The sequence below is a fragment of the Echinops telfairi genome, unplaced genomic scaffold (assembly GCF_000313985.2).
Source record: "Echinops telfairi isolate 266 unplaced genomic scaffold, ASM31398v2 ScPeMD7_19;HRSCAF=73, whole genome shotgun sequence".
Lineage (NCBI taxonomy): Eukaryota > Metazoa > Chordata > Mammalia > Afrosoricida > Tenrecidae > Echinops > Echinops telfairi.
Genome location: NW_022103916.1, coordinates 9,893,293 through 9,914,730, shown reverse-complemented (window position 1 = coordinate 9,914,730; position 21,438 = coordinate 9,893,293). Strand labels below are relative to the sequence as shown.

The following is a 21,438-nucleotide window of genomic DNA, read 5'->3' as shown; positions in this document are numbered from 1 at the left end:
GGTGGAAAGTATTCTTACCATTATTAAATTATCGTCTATCTTTGTTACTCTTCCAAAGAGCACATATTTTCCTCCAAAGCAGACAACAATGTAAGGCAAAAAATTGGTGGATCAGTTTGAGGTTAATCTCTCTGAAATAGACAGTCTATTCCTTCTCCATAGTCTGTTATTAATCTAAAAACTCCCCTGGAACTTATGTACCATGAGTGACTTTTTGGACATTTTGGCATAGATTTGAGCATCACAGCAACTGATAGCAAGTAGTGTTTACCTGATGAGTGCCTCATTTTTACTGGTGTGCCTGATGAACCATGGCATTTCTGTAATGAAAAATAGTGTAGTGAATGTTCTATGATGATTAGGAAACTATCGTGATATTAGTGGTTCAGTGGTAGAATTCTCCCTATTCAGACAGGAGACCTGAGTTTGATTCTCAGTCAGTGAACCACATTCACAGCCACTACCCATCTATTGGACTCCATGGATCTTGTGAATAGAATTCTTACTCAAATTCTACTTTATTAATTTTTGGCTTTTATAGTCTTGAAGAGTTTTACAGCACGCAAGTTTTGCAAATGTTATAAATTTGACATAGCTTTATTTGAGATTATATCAGACCTATGATATTATTTTCATTTAATCTTATCTTTTACCTAAAGGGTGGGTTTTAAGTTGTATCAATCAGATACATTTAAAGCACTCTCTTTATCCGTTCTTTTCTTTAGAGTGGTGTAGAAGACACAAAGAGACTTAAACAGTGGCTCGGCTGATTTATTAGTTACACCAGTAAATTATTGTGTTTTATTAGTGAATTTTACTACCTTGCAGAGATTTTTTTGTAATATTCGAGGGCCAGGTCTTGGAGAAAGACTTGTTCCATTTTTTTGTTCTCCAAGGGTTTCTCTCGTTTTTAATAATGCAGGTAGCCTGAGAGGTGTGGAGAGAAAGAACACTGCTAGAAGGAGTCAGGCTGCTTTGGAGGGATCCATTTACACTTCCCTACATTCTTACTTTACCCTGCTTTCCTTAGTCTCTGTAAATCAAAATCAAAAGATATGCTACCTATTAATTTTCAGAGAATTGTGTGATAAAGATTTATTGAAAAGAACCTAGGCTTTCCTGATGGGAATAGCTCGGCAACCAAAGTTTCCAGTCTTGGTTCTATTTTCCCACAGCCACATACTCCAGGTTTCTATGCCAACGATGACTGAAATCACAGGCTTTTCAGATCGTCTGCTTTCTGGAATACTAAGTAAGGCTCTTTATTGTTACTGAGAGGTGACCTCTGTGGTAGTCCACAGGCCATGCTGAAAGCAGGGTCTGTGTTTGTTGTTGCTTGCTAACCATCCTTATGATCAATTGTTTCTTTTGAGTAGGGTAGACTCTTTATTTGTAGGTGTCTTTTAACACTTTTTCCATACCAATTCAGGGAAAGCACTTATTTTCTCTTCAATTAAAGTTATATTTGCACGTACAACTCCTTTCAGTAGGAAAGTCAAGAATCCAAAAGTGATAAAGCCTTGGGGATGTTTAAGCACTTAAATGACTCCCTTCCTTATTCCATGCTATTAGTATTGCCTTCCATCTGTAGTATGTTTTACCTCATTTGGGCTTGGTTTACCTCATTTGACCTTTGTAATGAGCGTATGAAATAAATAGCATATTTCCCCATTTTATAGATGAGAAAACTGAGGCTTGGAGAATTTAGGAGCCAAGGTGAAACTTTCTAGCTTAGAATCCAGTGTTCTGTAGGTTTCATAAGTGGGGAGATACTCAACTTCTTCATCCCCACCAATAAATTCTCCTTCAAAATATACTATAAATGTAAACTTACCTTACCTCAATAGGCTCTGGAGTCCTAAGCTGCCACTTTAGAAATTGGCTCCCTATCGATTCCTGGGAGTGGTATAGGTTGCAGTTGACCAGAGTGTCAGGCTCTATACTTCTCTTGACCCTGAGCTATAACTCTGTAGCCCTTCTAGTCTTCAGCGAGCATCTGACTCCTGAGCAATTCCCAAATTGTTGGAGATAATGCCCAGTGAGATTCTATAGGCAACAACTATGAAACCAAACTAAATCCAGTGCCATCAATTCCATTCCAACTCAGAGCAACCTTTATAGGGTATCCGAGGCTGTAAATATTTATGGGAACAGCCTCATCTTTTCCTCATGGAATGACTGGTGGGTTTGAACCATCCAATGCTTTGTAAAGGAGTTTATGGTGTCAATGGCTAATGCACTCAGCTGATAACCATAATATTGGAGGCTTAAGTCTCCACCAATGTGCCTAGGAAGAAAGGCCTGTTGATCTAATTCCATTTTTTAAACATCAGCTTTTTGCAACCCTGTCTGTGGAGCACAGTTCTATACAGGGTTGCCATGAATTAGAATAAACTCTACAGGACCAGGTTTTTTGTTGTTTGGTTTTTAAGACTGTGAAAAATTGGAGGTACTTCCTCAAGATGAGGTCTTGGCATTGTTATCAGGAGGCAGCTCAGGATTTTGAGCTACTTTTTGTAGGATCTTGTCCTGCTCACAAGAAATAGTTGACAAACTTTATGGTAGATTTTCTATTGACTAGCTTTCTGTAACTGACCTCCCCTTTCAAGATAAATGCATCCCTGAACCCCACATGCTCCAGAAACTAAGGGTCAATTCAGCTTCTGTGAGAGTGGTGTGAACACTGACTTTCCTGCTCTGCCCTCCTGCCTCAACCTTTCACTAGCTCTGTTTTCTTAGATTAATAAGGAAGTGTGTCTCATCTGCCCTTCACCATCCTTTGTGCTGGGGATGCATGGGGGAAGTGTGCCTCCACATCCCTTTTGTAGTAGGATACCTTCCACTGTCACCCGTCCCCCTCCCCCTTTGCCTGGTTCTGTTTAGCTAACAGCATTTTGGTTAATGGCAAAAATTGAACTATTAGAATTTAAAAATCTGTGTGTTTGCTTTAAGAAGACATTGCTCTACTCTTCATAATAAGTAAACTCCTTAGAGATTCTCACCTTTCAAGTCAGAATGTAGCTATCAGTTTGAGATTAAAACCTCTTTACAACTCCCTACTTATTTTCTACTTGTTCACAGCACCTATCCACCGAAAGGCTAAATCATTGATCTGAATTGTCAAATCATTGGAAAAGTAGCTTTCTACAACCATACAAACCATCTAATGTTCTATTACTCCCATCCCCAGTATTTCTGGACACTTCTGAAGGAATTTTAATTTTCTCATGTGTACACATTGACCCAGCCATGAGTTTTTACAGTTATTGCCCTGATCTGCCACTTAACTGAATTGCTGCTCTTTTTTAGCCCTCAGTCTCAGGTACATACTCCAAATGTTTTCATTTCTGTGTCAAACTCAGTGAGTAAATACTTTTAGAACACCTAATGAACTTCAGAGTTTTATAATAGTTATTCCTATTTTAGATATAGGGCAATGTAATAATATAAATATTTGGTTCAGAATCCTACAGCTGGGGCAACAGACATCAACTGACCTTAGCAATAAACTTAAAACTTTGACAGCTTCAACCTTTTTCTCCTTTTATCATGGTATTGTTTATTGGAAACTTGTAAGGATTTTGGTTTTCTTTTTGTGGTAAAATCAATACTGAGGGCTGCAACCTTTGATCTTCATCACTAAGTGCTTCAAAGTTTTCTTTCCTCAGCAAGCAAGGTTGTGCCATCTACACACTGCAGGTTGTTAATGAGTCTTCCTCCAATTCTAGTGCTGTATACTTCTTCATTTAGTACAATTTCGTGAGTTATTTACTCATCATACCGATTGAGTAAGTAAGGTGAAAGGATCGACCCTGATGCATATCTTTCCTTATTGAAAGCAGGCAGTGTCCACTTATTCTTTAAGAATTATTGCGTCTTGATCTATAGGTTCTGTGTGAGCACAATGAAATGTTCTACAATTCCAATTCTTTGCAATGTTATCCATAATTTGTTATAGTCAAAAGCACAGGTAAACATCTATCTGGTAGTCTCTGCTTTCAGCCAAGATCCATCTGACATCAGAAATGATATCCCTTATTCCACATTCTCTTCTGAACTGATTTGAATTTCTAGCAGTTCCCTGTTGATGTTCTGCTGTGATCATTTTTAGTTGTCTTCAGCAAAATTGTTATTTGCATGGAAGATTAATGCTATTTTAAATAATTTCCCAATTTTCTTGGATCACTTTTGTTTTGAGTGGGCAGAAATATGGATATCTTACAGTTGGTTGTCCAGGTAGTTTTCTTCTAAAATTTTTGGCAAACATGAGTGAGTGCTTCCAGCCCAGCTTGCATCTATCTGTGTATTGAAACATCCCAGTGAGTATTTCCTTGGAGCCTTGGTTGTTTTCCAGTGTCTTCAGTGCGGCGTGGATTTCTTCCTGCCATGCTTGTGGTTGTTCATCATATGCAACCTCCTGAGATGGTTGAATGTGGGCATTTCTTCCCTCTTCTTGTGACAATTTCGGTGTCATTCAATATTTTCCCCATAGAATCCTTTAACTGTGCAACTGGAGGCTTTGTACATTTCATTATAATACTCTACAAAAAATTCTATTAGAACCAAGTTCAGCAAAGTTGTCTTCTCTATGAGCAAAGAAAAATCAATATTCACCACCATCAAGTGAATTCGGACTCAGAGGATTAAAACAGTCAGCTGCAGAGATATAAACAATACCCTCCCCTTGGGTGGGTTAGTGCCCTGTTCCCCCATACCCATGTCTTTTTTTTTTCTTTTCCTTTTTAGTTGGCTACCATATGTTTCTCTGGATTTGGTCTGGCCCCTGCCATACTACCTGGACCTCACCCCAGGAATGTTTGTATACAGTAGCTTTTTCCCTGTGCTCCTTCTGCATTGTTTTTTAAGCTTAACTCAGCGGACTCATGTTGTACTTACCCTTTTGTGCTTGGCTTGCTTCACTTAGCATGATTTCCTCCAGTTCTTCCCAAGGAGCGATGTGCTTCATGCGTTCATCACTGCCTTTGAGGGATGCATAGTACTCCATTGTATGTATGTACCACCGTTTTTTAATCCATTGGTCTGTTGATGGAAATTTGGGTTGTTTCCAACTCTTTGCAGTTGTGAACTGTGCCGTGAACATTGGAGCACAGATGCCTGGCCTTGGTTTGTTTCTTGCCTCTTCTGGGTATATGCCCAGTATGGGGATTGCTGGATCGTATGGTAGCTCAATTTCCATCTGTTTTAGATCTTGCCCTGGGGAACGGACAACAGAAAAGTGGGTGAAGGGAGACATCGGACAGTGTGAAACATGAAAAAAATAATAATAATTTATAAATTATCAAGGGTTCATGAGGGAGAGAAGGTGGGAGAGGAGTGAAAATGAGGAGCTTATACCAAGGGCTCAAGTAGAAAGAAATCATTTTGAGAATGATGATGGCAACAAATGTACAAATGTGCTTGACACAATGGATGGATGGATGGGTTGTGATAAGAGTAATACGAGCCCACAATAAAAACATTTTTTTAATCAACTGCATTTCTGTACACTTGCAATGAAAAAATCTAGTGAAATTAAGAAAACATTGTCATGTACAGTATCCTCATAAAAAATAAAACACAGTAATAAATTTATAACCAAAGAAATGTAAGACATATAAACAATAAAAACTTGTGAAAAGAAATTAAAGAAGACTTAAGAAAATAGAAATACGCTGTTTTCATAGATTGAAAGACTACTTTTGTTAAGATGACAATACACCCAAAGCAGTTAGCATTTTCTATCAAATCTTAACAAGTTTTATTTTTCTTTCTGTTTTTGCAAAACCTAGGAGGTTTGTCCAAAAATCCACATGAAAATGCAGGGGACCCAGAATAATCTAAAGTGACTTGAACGAGAAGTATAAAGTTGGAGTACTCAAAAATCTCATTTTAAAACAATACAAAAGTGAAAAAAAATCAGTGTATTAACGGCATTAAGATTAAATATATGTTAGTGGAATAGAATTGAACCTAGAAATAAATCTAAAATTTTAATCAGTTGGTTTTTGAATGGGGGAAAGAAGTCGTTTATACAAATGGTGCTAGGGCAATTAGATCTTCATGTGCAAAAGAATGATGTTGGACCCCTTTTTCACAGTGTACAAAAATTAGAAGAGTTTGTAGACCTAAATGTAAAAGCTACACTAGAAGAAAATATGAGTACACATTTGTGATGTGTGAAAATGAATGATTCAAAAGCACATCTGACAGAAGAAAAAATATATGAATTAGACTTTATCAAAATTAAAATTCTTTGTCCCTTAAAGTATACAATCAAGAAAGTAAAAAGACACCCACAAAATAGGGGAAATACTTGCGAATCTGATAAGGACCTATTTCTAGAATATATAAACAATTCATAGAAGATAATGAAAGAAAGATAAATAATCCAATTAAAAACAACTGGACAATCTGAACAGATTGTTCACAAAAGAAGATAATACAGATGGCCAGTAAACACTCAGCATCACTAGTCATTAGGAAAATGCAAATCCAAACTACAGTGAGATACAACTTTATACTTGTGTGGATGTGAAAAAATTACAACCTTTGTTGATGACACATAATTCCAAAGCAAACTCCGTGCCATCCAGTCATTTCTGACTCATAGTGACCATATAGGGTAGAGCAGAACTGCCCCTGTGGGTTTCACAGATGGTAAATCTTTAGGGCAGTAGAAAGCCTCATCCTTTTCCCAAAGAGCAGCTAAGTGGCTTTAAATTGTTGACCTTGTAGTTAGCAGCCCAGTGTTCACTGTGCCACCAGGGCTCCTCTTCATTGCAAGTCTCAGTTCCTACTCATAGTGACCTGATAGGACAGGATAGAACTTCCCCTAGGAATGTAAAAATGGTATAGACTATTTGGAAACCAAGTTAGCCATTACTCAAAATGAGTTGGGGGATGGAGTTTGACTGGTAATGGATATGGTTTCCTTTTGGGGATGATGAGAATATTCTAAAATAAGATAATAGTAATGGTTGAATAGCACAAGGATATGCTAAAAACCATTAAATTAGAATATTTGCATGGATTAATTAGAACACGTGTGAATTATATCAATAGAACTATTTTTAAAACAGATGTTGCTTCTCATAGCGAAACCTAAGTTTGCTATGAGTTTGAATAAACTCAATGGTAATGGGTTTATTTTTATTTGTTTGCCTTTGGTATTGGTACCTGTGAAAGAGGAAAACCATTTTTCAAATACTCTACATCTTAGTTGTCCAGTGCTGCTATAACAGAAATACTGCAGATGGTATTTACTTTTTCATGTCAAAATTCAGAGCACCAGCTCTAGGGAAAAATTTTCTCTCTTTTTTTAGTTGTCTTTTCAATTTCATTTTTTTCTTTCTTTTTTTAATTGTTTCATTGGGGGCTCATACAACTCTTATCACCATTCATACATACATCAATTGTGTAAAGCAATTGTACATTGATTGTCCTCATCATTCTCAAAACATTTCCTCACCACTTAAGCCCCCGGCATTAGGTTCTCATTTTTCCCTTCCCTCCCTGCTGCCCCCTCCCTCATGAGCCCTTGATAGTTTATAAATTGGTATTTTATCATATCTTGCCCTGTCTGACGTCTCCCTTCACCCACTTTTCTGTTGTCCATCCCCCAGGGAGGAGGCCACATGCAGTTCCTTGTAATCGGTTCCCTCTTTCTAACCCACTCTCCCTCCACCCTCCCAGTATTGCCACTGACACCACTGGTCCTGAAAGAATCATTTGCCCTGGATTCCCCATATTTCCAGTTCCTATCTGTACCAGTGTACGTCCTCTGGTCTAGCCATACTTGCAAGGTCGAATTCGGATCATGATAGTGGGGGCGGGGAGGAAGCATTTAGGAACTAGAGGAAAGTTGTATTTTTCATCGTTGCTACATCGCACCCTGACTGGCTTGTCTCCTCCCCGAGACCCCTCTGCAAGGGGATCTCCAGTGGCCTACTAATGGGCTTTGGGTCTCCAGTCCACACTCCCCCCATCATTCACTATGGTAAGATTTTTGTTCTGATGATGCCTTATACCTGATCCCTTCGACACCTCGTGGTTGCATTGGCTGGTGTGCTTCTTCCATGTGGGCTTTGTTGCTTCTGAACTTGATGACCGCTTGTTTACCTTCAAGCCTTTAAGACCCCATACGCATACTTTTTGATAGCCAGGCACCATCAGCTTTCTTCGCCACATTTGCTTATTCACCCGCTTTGTCTTCAGTGGTTGTGTCAGGAAGGTGAGCATCATAGAATGCCAATTTAATAGAAGAAAGTATTCTTGCATTGAGGGAGTACTTGATTGGAGGCCCAATGTCCCTCTGCTACCTTAATACTAAACCTATAAATATAGGCACATAAGTCTATTTCCCCATCCTCATATATAAATATATTTGCATGTGTACATGTCTTTATCTAGACCTCTATTTTCTCTTATCTGTAGACTCTGGTGAAAAATCCTTATTTTTCAGCTTCTGCTTCCTAGTTCCTTGTACATCTCCATGTATGTTGGCATCAATCTTCCTCACCCCCGCTGCTTTAGCTTGCTTGTGTAATATTTCAAAGGAGATTGATTTAAAACAGCCCTTGCACCAATCCTGTGTCATTAACATAACAAAAATCCAAATTGGGATTATAACAACATGCACAGAGGTTAGAATTTACAAAACATATTTTTTGAGGGACCAAGTTCAATCCAGAACATTTTGTCAATTTTCTTTAGTTATCCAAGCATCTCTAAAAGATTCATATTATTTCAGTCTTCTTTCGTTTGTTTGTAATTTCTGTATATAACTAGAATTCCTTTGGAAAGAAGACACAATTATTCATTTGGAACTCTTTATTTGTGATGCTATGGCATCATTTACACCCGAGTTTAATGTTTCTCTTTGGCAAAGATGGGAGTGCCTACCTCAAGTGCTAACTCTGTCCGAAGGTAACTGTGTAAATCCTGGGATAGAGGAATGAGGCTATGATGAAATATCTGATCATGAACAAATACCAATATGCTGGCAGCCATTTTAACATAGGACTTGAGTTGTGTGAGAAATTGTAGATAACAATTTGAGAAGTCATACACACAAAATGAGCAAGGTCCAGAAAAAGGCCTATGATACGTAAACACTGTACAGATATAATAACAACCCCAGATGGTGGATATGTTCCCCCAAAGAAATGGATGAGCAAAGGTCAAAGGAAGACATTGAGAATCCGACCTCTGAGGATTAGTGAATAAGAAAGGAGAGGATCTTGCAAGGAATAGAAACAGGTGGAAACTTGTAAAACAGAAAAATTATGTCAGGTGCAATCAATAAATGCTATGACCTTACTATAAACTCAGCTTATTTTGTCTTACAGATCCAACAGTAATAAACATGGTGAGAGCAATATACTATCATCTCTGATAGGAGTGTGATACTATGAACATTAGTAGATTGAACATGTGGTTTCTCAAAAGTATTTGGGCCACAATTCTAAGGACAATGTGAACTACCCCACATTAATTGCTGCTGTGTCAAAAGTTCTATCATTTAAAGATTAAAGAATAGGCCCCTTTGATTAGGTTGCAGAACTGTTGATGCCCAGAATTCCTTGCCGTGTAGATCACTCTAATTTCTGCTTTTATGGTCACATGTCTGTATCTCTTCTCTTTGATAAGGATACCACTTAGGTTGGATTAGGACACTCTTCCAGTAGGAACTCATGTTAATTAGTGCTATCATCAAAGACCCTACATCCCCAAAAGGTCACTTTCACAGATACCTGGTGTTAGGCCTTCAACATACAGGGACCCTCATGTTGCTGCGCTTTTCTTTATTGTGTTTCGTAGACATTGCATTTTGTTTGCTTTGTTGTGTTTTTCACAAATTCAAGCTTAGTTTGTGATGACCCTTTATGAAGCATGTCTATTGGCACAAGTTTTCGAACAGCATGTGCTCACTTTATATCTCTGTATCACATTTTGGTGATTCTCAAAGTATTACAACATTTTTCATAATTCTATTTTGTGTTCAAGGAAAAAAGTTGCGTGACTTATTACTCCAATATTTGCTTTAATAAGGTTGTCTTACAATTGAACCCATAATATCTCTGAAGTATGCCGGTGTATTTTGGGGGACATAATAGTCCCAGTTCCCTACACCCACATACTTTTTCCTCAGCTGGTTTAGGTTTTCTATGGAATGAAAGAAGAGAAGTTAGAAACAGATAAGGGTGAAACAGGAATTAATGCTTTAGCTGTTTGTTGTCTCTGTCAACAGGGACAGGGATGGGAACTAATGTGAAGGGGGAGCTCTTTGCGATCTTTAAAAATATTCCATCATTTACATTCCTTAAAAGCCTGACACCTCTCCTCCCTTCCTGAAGTCTTCACTTCTCCTACCTCTCTATGTGTTTATCAAGGCCCATAGCAGAAGAGCATTGCATGAAATCGTACTCAAGTTGGCATCTTCCTGTTAAGAAGATGGGCAGTGAGGGACACATTGTTGGATTACCTTTATAACTCTTTCTTTAATGTCTCCAGAAGACTGAACATATTGAAAATATTTTAAAATAATTTTTAATGAAAAGAATCACTTATATGACACCATTACTTGAGTAAAAACACATTTTACAGAGGAAAGTTTGGATTTTTTTTTTCAGATTTCACTGAAAAAATTTCCACTATGCTCGTACTGAATCCCAGCCTCTCCCCTGCCCATAGCTATTTTGGTGTTCTCTGTAAATTATCTGCCCATATTTCACAGAACAGTATACCATTTTCCAAAGAGGGTCTTGTTTCTGCAGCAGTCATCTGATAGTTCAGTACTTCTTAGTGTCTGTTTTCATTCCTTAGATACATAAAAGATGTATGTGAAAAATATATGAAATTTCACATTTCAAACTTTAATTTATTTTATTTTGGAAATTTAAGATATCTTGAGAACAAACACATTTCAATATCCTCCCCACCACCACCACCACACCCAATCCCACAGGAGATAGAAAAGCCTAGTGATTTAAGACAAAGGCTTTTATATAGGACATTTTGGGTTTTTATATATTTACTAGCTGATATCCCTGGGATTTTGTTCACTCATTTATAAAATAAATAATAATATCGATTGTCTCCAAAGGGTTGGTGTGAGCATTACATGTGATAATTCTTGTGAAGATCTTGGGCAGTGGTAGTGATGATGATAAAGTATTAGAGTCTTGAGCAGTTACATCAAAGATTACAGCACAGTATTTTCAGATGAGAAATCAGATCCCATAATCTGCCAAAGTTATTTGAATTTGTTACTGTGGAAGAGAAAGTTACTTGTCAATGGCTTCTATGGACTCTGTGTGTGTGTGTGTGTGTGTGTATGTGTGTATGTGTGTGTTCTCACGCATGTACACATGCTCTCATATCTTGTGTTCCTGGCTTCATGATCAGTTTTGCTATAACCCCCTTTTTCCCCCAATCTAGCAAACTCTTAATATTCTGCAGTGCTCACAGTAGGCTTTATATATATATATAATATATATATATATTCAATTAAAAATAAAATTATCATACAAATTATATTTGAAGATGTCCTAGGTGTTTACCAGGCCACTTAAAGCTTTAGAAGACATGTAGGGGGTAAGCGATTACAAGGATCTACATAAGGCCTACTCTCTGGAGGATGGACAACAGAGAAGTGGGTGAAGGGAGACATCAGACAGTGTAAGATCTGACAAAATAATAAAAATTTATAAATTATCAAGGGTTCATGAGGGAGGGGGGAGCAGGGAGGGAGGGGAAAATGAGCTGATACCAAGGGTTCAAGTAGAAAGCAAATGTTTTGAGAATGATGATGGCAACAGATGTGCTTGACACAATGGATGGATGGATGGATTGTGATAAACATTGTAAAAGCCCCCAATAAAATGATTTTTAAAATGAACTAGATAAGTAAATAAGGTCTTAGAAATTACTTAGCTCTGGTCTCTTTCCTAAGGATTCACCCTGCACACCTCATCCCTACTTTTGCATAGCATGTTGCCTGCCACACAACTGAAGAAGGGTATTCAGAATAATTAGTTATCTACATTTTATAGAGTTCTTTCAAGCAATATAGATCAGCTTAAGATAACAGGGGAAATTATTGAAAAAAATAGCAGAAAATCCAAAGAATTGTGAGGAGACTAGCGCTGACCATGTTTAAAAATGGGAAGAGACCAGGAGAACTCTGAGCGGTTAGTGGTAGATTCCAAAGCCATGGCCTTTGTAGCAGGGAAAAGCTACTCAGATTGTTGCCAGCAGAAAGAAGAAGCCACAGCTAACCTTCTACTATTCTAAGATGGTCCATTTCTGGCTTAGAATTCTCGGAGAATGTGTGACGGACCAAGCTTATTCTGATATATCATAAACTCACAGCCTGGCTGTACTAGTAGCCAGTGGGAGCAGAGGGGAGTGGAAGAAGGATCTAGTTGGCCCATCACCATTGGTAATGGCAAATACACCCAGCAATCTACATGGCTATACAAAAAGGAAGGAAAGGAAGTTTCCCAGAAGAAACCAGGGTGGTACTAAGAAAGGAGTACAGATCCTGGGAAGCCAAACATGCGACTCTAATATTTCTATTTTTAAAATAATCTGTAGTTTAGCAAGTATGAACTTTAAAACACAATCTGAATCATTCCCCTTTGCCATCTGTGTCCTGTTTGCAGTCTAAAGATAGTCCACACTGTCACCTTGCTCTCCTCTGGGACCATCATTCCAAAGAAACTGGCTATGACCTCAGGACTTGAAAATATTTTTGCATCAGGGTTAGGTACTTATTTTTTCTAAATAAGTAGAAACAAGTTCAAAGTTATCAGTTTTTCTAAATTAAAATGGATTGATATGATGCTAGGAGAATGATCCTCTTATTATCGAAATGTGAGTCCTGTATAGATAAAATATATTTACTTTCCACCAAAGGTGATGCTTCTGACACAGTAGAGGATCCTATGACTTTGGAAATCTTTGGTTGGTTGGTTTTTGGTTTAGGATGTCATCCAAATTGAAAACATTGCTCATTGTAATCTATTTCCTTTGGTTTTGTGTTCCAGGGGAAAACGTATCCATTTCGGGGTGCCTTTCCACCAGTTTGGAACCCCATTGCATATCTGGATTACAACAATCTATGGCGGACAATGGATGACATGGGGAAGGAGGTAAAATGTGTATTTCAGCATGCAATGGCCCAGTAGTGAAATAAAAATAGCAACTGCTTAATGTGCTTCTACCATAATGAAAATATTGCTCTATCATAGATTTCTTATGCTCCCAACAACTTTGCAAAGTTGATAGTATTACCACTTTACAAGTGAGGAAAATTACATGTGAAGAGGTTATGTAATTTACTTATAATTACACAGCTTAGAACCCTTTTTGATTCAAACCTGTATCTATTCGATAAGAATGCCCATGTGCTTTCAACTGCATACCATTTCACATTTTTTGGAAAACAATTTTGGCCAGATATTTGTACCTGTAGTCTTCTTATTCATACATGACGCCACTTACTAAAAGAGAGAAGGACATGCTTCTCCAAACTTTTAAACTTAGTTTCAGCCTTGGTAACATCACTTTTTCTAATTTAAGTTAAAGGTATAAAATGAGGGTTAGCTTTCAATAATGTTAATCTATGTAGCTAATATTTTAAATATATAAGTAAATATACATATATGGATTATTTATATAATTATATAATCTGTATTATTATTTTGGCAACAGTTTTAAAGTATAGAACCCAAGGGGCTTCCCTCCCCCCAAGCTGTCTATAAATAGAATTCCATGCCAATTGCATGTTCCAACATGTAGACTGGAGACTGGTTTTCAGAGGTTCTCAGGAGGGCCTCTTTAAAGGGAAGTGGGCAGTTACTGTCACGCATGAATGTGAGACCTTCTTTCTCTGCAGATTCACGTTGATGCTCCATGGGATGCCCCGCACGCTGCTGAGTGGGACAAGATGACAATGAAAGATCTTATCGATAAAATCTGCTGGACAAAGTATATTTCAAATATACTTTCTCTCCCCTTCTTAATTCTGTTTTGAGCTTTAATGTTCATTTTAATAATTTGCAAGAAAAAAGTTAAGGGGGAACCTAGTGATCTTATAGTCTGTAACATCTTTAAGGTACATTAGGCACTTAAGAGCAGGTTTGAGCATAAAATGGGTCTACAACTTATGAATAAAAATAAACAAATGAATTAGAACATCCTTCAATGAAAGGGTTGCACAATTGGCAATAAAACGAGTAATTGTATGTTCATATTACAGAGTCACCAGCTACAGAAGCATTTTGGAAAGAAATCTTTAAAAGTAATTCTATGTAGATACAGAGAAATAGGAAATTAGAGGAAAGCTAGCCTTTACTATTAAAACATAAAACTACGTGATATTTCCCATTAGAATCCATGTTCATCGTCAAATAAGAGTTCAGTTATTGCATCAACATGTATTTCTTTTTGTACCTGCTATTTGCAGGTACCAGAGCCTTGGTGATATCATGTGTTACATTTGGGGCTGCTAACTTCAAGGTCAGCAGTTAGAAGCCACCAACTGCTCCTTGGGAGGAAGATGAGGCTTTCTGCTCACATAATGATTTACATTCTCACTGAGCACATGAGCAATTCTACCCTGCTCAAGGTCACTATGAGTCAGAATTGACTCTGGCAGTGAGTTTTCTGAGTTTCATATGCTGGCGCTAAGGGGCAGTGGTGAGCTTGTTAGGCTAGCCCCTCCTTCACGTAGTTTATATTCTTCTAGTAGGCAAAACCAATATCAATCATACAATTAAATAATGCTAAGAGAGCACCTGCACCAGCAGGAACCTGACCTAGTATGAGGGTAATGGAGGATCTCCTTGACAATGCAATCTTTACATTGAAAAGAGTTAATGCATCTGGTAATAAATGAGGCCATTTAGGATGTAGGCATAGGTGGAGGTGTATATGTAGCTGTAGGATAGGAGCTACCATTGTTGCCTAACAAATAGGCACAGTAGTAACTTGGACCAGGGCAATGGAGATGGAGAAGAAAGGAAGGGAATTAGAGTAGATGGGAATCAATAACCCAAGTGACCACAGGCAAGCATAGTGCTCTCTTAGACTACACAGCAAATAGCAGATTTGAAAGTAACCCTTATCTTCTTGCAAGTGGTAGAAAGCTTTATTTTCTCCCTGAGTTAAAAAAAAATTCTTTCAAAAATTGAGCGTGGAAGCTTTTGTCAACAACCATAGAAATCGTCTCTAAACACATGAACTTGTGTTTCCAAAGCATGATAAAAACTAGTTAAGCATGTGCATATTTGTGTCTTACCTCCCTTCTTATTCTGTAAACAGGACTGCTCGGAAATTTGCTTATCTCTTTGTGAATATTAATGTGACTTCTGAGCCACATGAAGTTTCAGCACTTTGGTTTTTGTGGTATGTAAAGCAGTGCGGGGGTACCACTCGAATCTTCTCAGTTACCAACGGGGGCCAGGTATGTACATGTTGAAACTCCTAGCGCTTTGCGATCTTGCCCTCTTCCCCAAGCAGTATCTTAACAACTGTTTCAGTTAATAACTTGAAAAACTCTAATTTTTTGTATCATTTTATTTTCTTGTTCCTGAAAATAACTTCATAGCTAAAGAGTAGTTGATTTAGAATTAATTAGGTTTGAAATTTAAAAGTTAATTCCTTTGGGATGTAATTAACACATTAGGCTATTTATGTAGGAGGAGCTCAATTCCTAAAATAAACTAACTTCTCCCAAGTTCTAGTGCTTATAAGATTGTACTTAGAGGTATTTCTATTCCAGACTTCAGGCTTTTTTGTTTCATCTCTTTGTCAGTTACTCTTTTATCAGTTATAGAATGGAGGGAGTCCTGGTCATGCTGTCAGGCAAGAATTTCACGAACTGCTCTTCAGGATAAAGATGAAGCTAATCTGTTTTTGTAAAGATTACAAAACCTTAGAAACCCAATATAGAGTTGCTTTGAGTTAGAATCAACTAGATGACAGTGAGTTTGTTTGCAAACTAGTAGTGAAGTCAGAATCTTGAAAATCCAAAGCCGATTCTGAAATTCTTTGTCTGGAGTCTGTTCCAGAGAGAGAGAGGGGGGTTTATCATTTTTATGAGGAGCCCTGGTGGTTCATTGGTTACTAACTACAAACTGCTAACAAAGTGCTAACTGGAAAGTCAGCAGTTTGAAACCACCAATCCCTCCTAGGGAAAAAGACGGGGCTTTCTACTCCCATAAAGCTCCCATAGAGTATTACAGTCTTGGAAACTTGACAAACTTGGAAACTTCTACCCTGCCCTATAGGGTCTTTATGAATCAGAATCCATTTGATGGCAGTGAATGAGAGGAATATTTTGTCTGCGATTAAATGAGCAATTGACCTATGATCTGCTTTTTTCTCTGTGGCCAAGAATTCTAAGTACAAGGTCTACACTAAGTGACCTCATCTTTTCCTTAGACCGCTAGATGTTCTCCAGTTGTTCTAGTGGGCCTAAGAGTTATTGGTCACTTGACTCTTAGCCATATGCAAGACAGTTTCATTTTTCTATTAAGCATCTTTATTTTAGGCAGAATTCCTACATTATGCCTTTTAACTTGTATTTTACATTCTGAAGTGTCTTGACTCGTATTTGGTATCTGTATCCTTTCTTTGGAATCGCTCAGTGCCAAAAATAGTTATATACTCAACTACTAACTGAAAGCGTAGTGGCCCAAACCCATTCAGAGGTGCCTCAGAAGAAAAGCCTGGTGATCCAAAACATTACAGCAATGACTGCAGCACAAGTCTACTTTATACACATGTGATCCCTATGGGTTGGAATAGACTCAAGGAACCTGATTTTCTGTTTTTATCTTTTATTCATAGTTGTCCTAATATCTCTAGCTAAATTCTATATGACCTTTGTAGAATGCACAGTTCAGATTATTGATATCAAACTATTATAATAACTTTAAAAAGAATTTATATTTTCATTTTAATATTTTATATCAAATTCTAGATTTAAGGATGTAGTTAATGAACAAGATCAAAACCATTCTTCATCTTGCCACTATATCAACTCTTCATACATCAGATTATAAATTAAATGAATTCTAGTTCTTTGACAAACATCCAAACTAAACCCACTGCTATTGAGTTGCTTCTTATTCATAGTGACCCCACACAGAATGTCCAAGGCTGTAAATCTTTGTGGGAGCAGATAACCTCATCTTTCTCTCTCAGAGCAACTGGCACATATGTGCCATCAAATTTGGGCTTAATAATCTACCACTTCACCTACAGCACTGACAGAGTTCCTTTGAGGAAGAAAACAATATCATAAATTTAAGTCTGGACTACTGTAGGAATTATTTTATAAAAAACCTTGGTGGTATCTTTAAAACAACAACCAGTTATAAGGGTACTTGCTCATCCAAAATTGTCGGGGCATGCTTGGAATACCCGACTTTTCAAATGTTGGGACATGCCTCCACCTGTCTATTTCAAAAAATCTTCTATAATTAGGTAAAAATACCCTCCATTCTTACAAAAGGCTCATTATATGAAGATCTTACCTTTTAGATTCAGTTGTAACTATTTCCATCACAGCTGGGTAAAGCACTATTCTTTCTTGGAGGGCTGCTCAAGGGAACCAGTTCACAGTATCTGAAGGAGCAAGCAGGCACTTAGCTTTCACCTGTCCGCCTCTACAGTGAAATATCAAGATCTTTCAGGTCTGATATTCCTTTTCTAGAATATCATTTGATGATGATTGGTAGGGTTGACTCTATTATTAGGTCAAGAGCTATTATCTAAGAGTCTATAATATGCTACTGTCGGCATCCGTACCTGCCTAGACAACTGTAGCCAATGGCTGTGAGAAGTTAAAGACAGCCCGAAACTGCATCTTCTGAGTACTTTGCCTTTAACCTCCTTCACTCCTGGGCCTTCAAAACCCAAAGACTTACTAATATTTTCGTTTGGTCAATGGCATTGATATAGGCGAACATTTTGTCTGGTTCTGAGAGTTTAACAACTAGTAGTAGATGCTGCTGGAAGCAAGAATGATTATTGACATGTCTTGACCAACTAATTCTACTTTTGTCCTTATGAAAAATCCAAAAGTTAAATGTGCAGCGAGTAGGGTTACCTTTGTAAAGATTGTTCTTAGCATTGGCAAATATGATTACCCTTTCTTGGGTTTTAACAAATTTTATTTTTTGCCTGTTACCTCCTATAGGAGCGCAAGTTTGTCGGTGGATCTGGTCAAGTGAGCGAACGCATAATGGACCTTCTTGGGGACCGAGTAAAATTGAGGCGTCCTGTCACCTGCATTGACCAGACAGGGGATAACATCATCATCGAGACATTAAATAATGAAATCTATGAGGTAATCCAGTGTAGTTCAAATGAATACATATTAAATAGACATTTTTTTGTCTTCTACAGCATTAACCCAGTAGACTCCAATCAGTGCCAAACTTATTGCTTGCATGTTTCTGATTTGGTCTTCTGGTAACTAGGGTTGGTTTTCATGCTCTGTTCTATTTTATTGATCCACAACTGCCTCAGTTTTTACCTGTTGCTCTTTTATGTTGTCCAAATGATAAGGATGATGTTCCTCTACAGACTCACAGTCTCAAATGTAACTTTGTGTCTGTGTGTTTTAGTGCAAGTACGTGATTAGTGCCATTCCACCAGCTCTGACTACTAAGATCCACTTCAGACCAGAACTACCACCAGAGCGAAATCAATTGATTCAGCGTCTTCCAATGGGATCTGTCATTAAGTGCATGATGTATTACAGGGAGCCATTCTGGAAGAAGAAAGGTAGGCTCCTCTTGTTCATATTTAAACTATTACCTGAAGGAACCATATCACACACTTTTTAGATCATTCAAATTGGAAAAGAGAAAGAATCAGAAATCTTCATTTACAGATTTTTTCATATCTCCTTGTAATACAAAATGATCCCATATGTTGATGGCATAATACAATTGAATGATCCTCTCAATAAAATGATTCATAATAATAATAAAAAAGATCCCAAGAGCACATGTTGGCAATGTGGGACCTCCACTGCCCAGGCTCCTCCTATATGTACTGCCATATACTCTTCATAAACAGAGGGCCTTGTAATGTGTCTGAGTGTTGGTCTCTTCATGTAAAATAGTAACAATAGTACCTGCTGTGTAGTGTACCACACAGCATAAATGAGGCAGAGACTGGGACATAAGCTCTCAGGAGACTGGGACATAAGCTGTTCATGCTCATGAGATTCTTTCCCACCATACCTTCCACAGGTTGATTAATTCTTTTGAGCATATCCTTTGTGTTTCCCCTTGTAGTACAGAGCTCTTGAGCCATCTTAACATTTTTTTATGTATTAGTCAGCAATCCTTTATATAAAGATCATAACGATGAATCATTTTCCATGTTTCTGTGTTAACAGACATCCTTCGATAATGATGATGTATTTAATTGGGTTAGGGGGGAAAAGGTTAAGATTTTCTTTCTTCATAGGAAAATAGTTTTGTGGGTATATATGTGTGGGTAGAGATCTGTATATATGTATAGGTATACATATAGATAGATAGATAGATAGATAGATAGATAGATAGATAGATAGATAGATCTACACACACACTCACACACACACACATTTCCCTTCAATCACTGAAAAGATTCATGTGCCTGTGCTTTTTTTTCTTGGTTAAGACTACTGTGGCTGCATGATCATTGAAGATGAAGATGCTCCAATTTCAATAACGCTGGATGACACCAAGCCAGATGGATCACTGCCAGCCATTATGGGGTAAATTAAAGTCAGATGTTTTGCATTTTCCAAATTATGTTGGGGTTCTGATATGGGAGCTGAGAATGTTGTTTTGAAATTAAGCTAAAGCAGTGACAAAATGTTCAGTTACATATTTTTATGTATTTAAGTAATGCACTAATGTTTTGTGCATGACACAGGAATCCTATGAAACAGTGAAAATGGATACCATTCGCCCCCATAAAACTTACTTGTTTAGGACACAGTGAAAAAGCATCTACCCAGGAAGTGTGGTAGACAACCTGGCCTAGAGGCAGAATGGGCACAAGCACTCTGAAATGAGATCTGACTGGTTTATCTAGCAAAGTCTTCAGAATTTAGCGTTTCCAGGGTTTGTTCTTTTCACTGCTATAAGCATCTGCTAAATAACAATGGTGGATGATCAGTTGGGGGTCAGACTTCTAAGATCAGCCAGACCTGAGTGGCTAGGATATCTTCCAGTGGGTCACTGTGCAGCTCTCTTTGACCAGTATTGCACCCCTTATTCTCCAAAGTATAAGCTAGATCGGGCATGCTTCTGTGTGTGGAGGAGGATTGTTCTTTCCCTTTGCTCCATCCCTGCCAGCTGTTCTGCCCTTTGGAAATTAGAGATCCAGAGAAACAATGAGACCTCTGCAAAGAATTGTAAGCAGTGGCACAACTTCCCAGTTGTCCTGCCTTTTAGCTTTCCTAAAAAACCATACAAATTAAAGTGCTATTTGCTCTATCACAGTTTCAGAAAAGAACAGTATCTGTAGCAGGCAAGTGACTAAGTGGTCATCCGATTTTCTCTTCGTCCCTGAGAAATATATACCTCATATCTTCTCAAGGGCAGAGGTGTGAATTGAGTTCATGAGCATTACACCCTGGAAGGAAAATTAGAAACCCTGGGGATTGGAAAAGGGCCATGCCATTGGGCTGCTAATCATCAGATATTCCATGGCCACGTCTTTGGTTATAAAATATAAGGGGGCCACAAAAGGTTTATGGAAAAATGGAATTAAAAGCTAAAGAAATGTTTCTACAAACTTGTTGAAGCCCCCGCCCCCCCCCCATATAGGAAATGATACTATACTGCTTCCAAAAGCCACGGGTATACAACATAATGCCCATAGTAACAGCACATTCTCTCCATCCCTAACCTTACTAGGCAAAAACAGTATAGGTTACTTTGTCATTTAATACCACCCTCTCCATACCAGATGGAAGCTGGAGGTTGAGTTCTAGGTTTTCAGAAAACGTTTCTGAAGATCAGCTCAAAGGTGAATGAGAGAAAATTGATGTTTTTATTGCCCTGCATGTTAGATATAGTGGCATCTACCCTTCTGATCTTCCTTTGACTTTTTAAGAAGGGCATTTAATGACTGCACCCTTCCAGATAGATATTAATGGCAGTATTCTGGTAGTTCCTTGATAGTGATAATCTAATCATCTTATATAAGCAAATGCCTTCATATTGCTCTTTGCTTCTGACGCCAAAACCTTGTAAATGTGTTGCCTCTACCCTGCTCTTTGCTCCTGATGATGAAAGCCTTTTAAGATAGGGATAGTAATTTCCCAAAATCCTCCTTTTGATAACCAATGCCTTTTGAAAACTAGAAAGGACTTTGTGCTTTAAAACTGTGTCTCCTCCTCCCCCGTCATCTGTTCCT

The 21,438-nt window shown here is 37.9% G+C and overlaps 1 protein-coding gene across 1 annotated transcript in view; it reads left to right on the top strand.

The window, feature by feature from the left end:
* MAOA (monoamine oxidase A) overlaps positions 1-21,438 on the top strand; it is a gene marked incomplete at its 5' end in the record, with an annotated part of 55,546 nt that overhangs the window by 11,663 nt on the left and 22,445 nt on the right. Inside the window, 6 exons of the mRNA XM_004713227.2 lie at positions 13,050-13,154; positions 13,901-13,992; positions 15,328-15,469; positions 18,212-18,361; positions 18,642-18,801; positions 19,690-19,786. Of these exons, the coding sequence (XP_004713284.1) occupies positions 13,050-13,154; positions 13,901-13,992; positions 15,328-15,469; positions 18,212-18,361; positions 18,642-18,801; positions 19,690-19,786 (746 nt within the window). The remainder of the gene's footprint in view (positions 1-13,049; positions 13,155-13,900; positions 13,993-15,327; positions 15,470-18,211; positions 18,362-18,641; positions 18,802-19,689; positions 19,787-21,438) is intronic.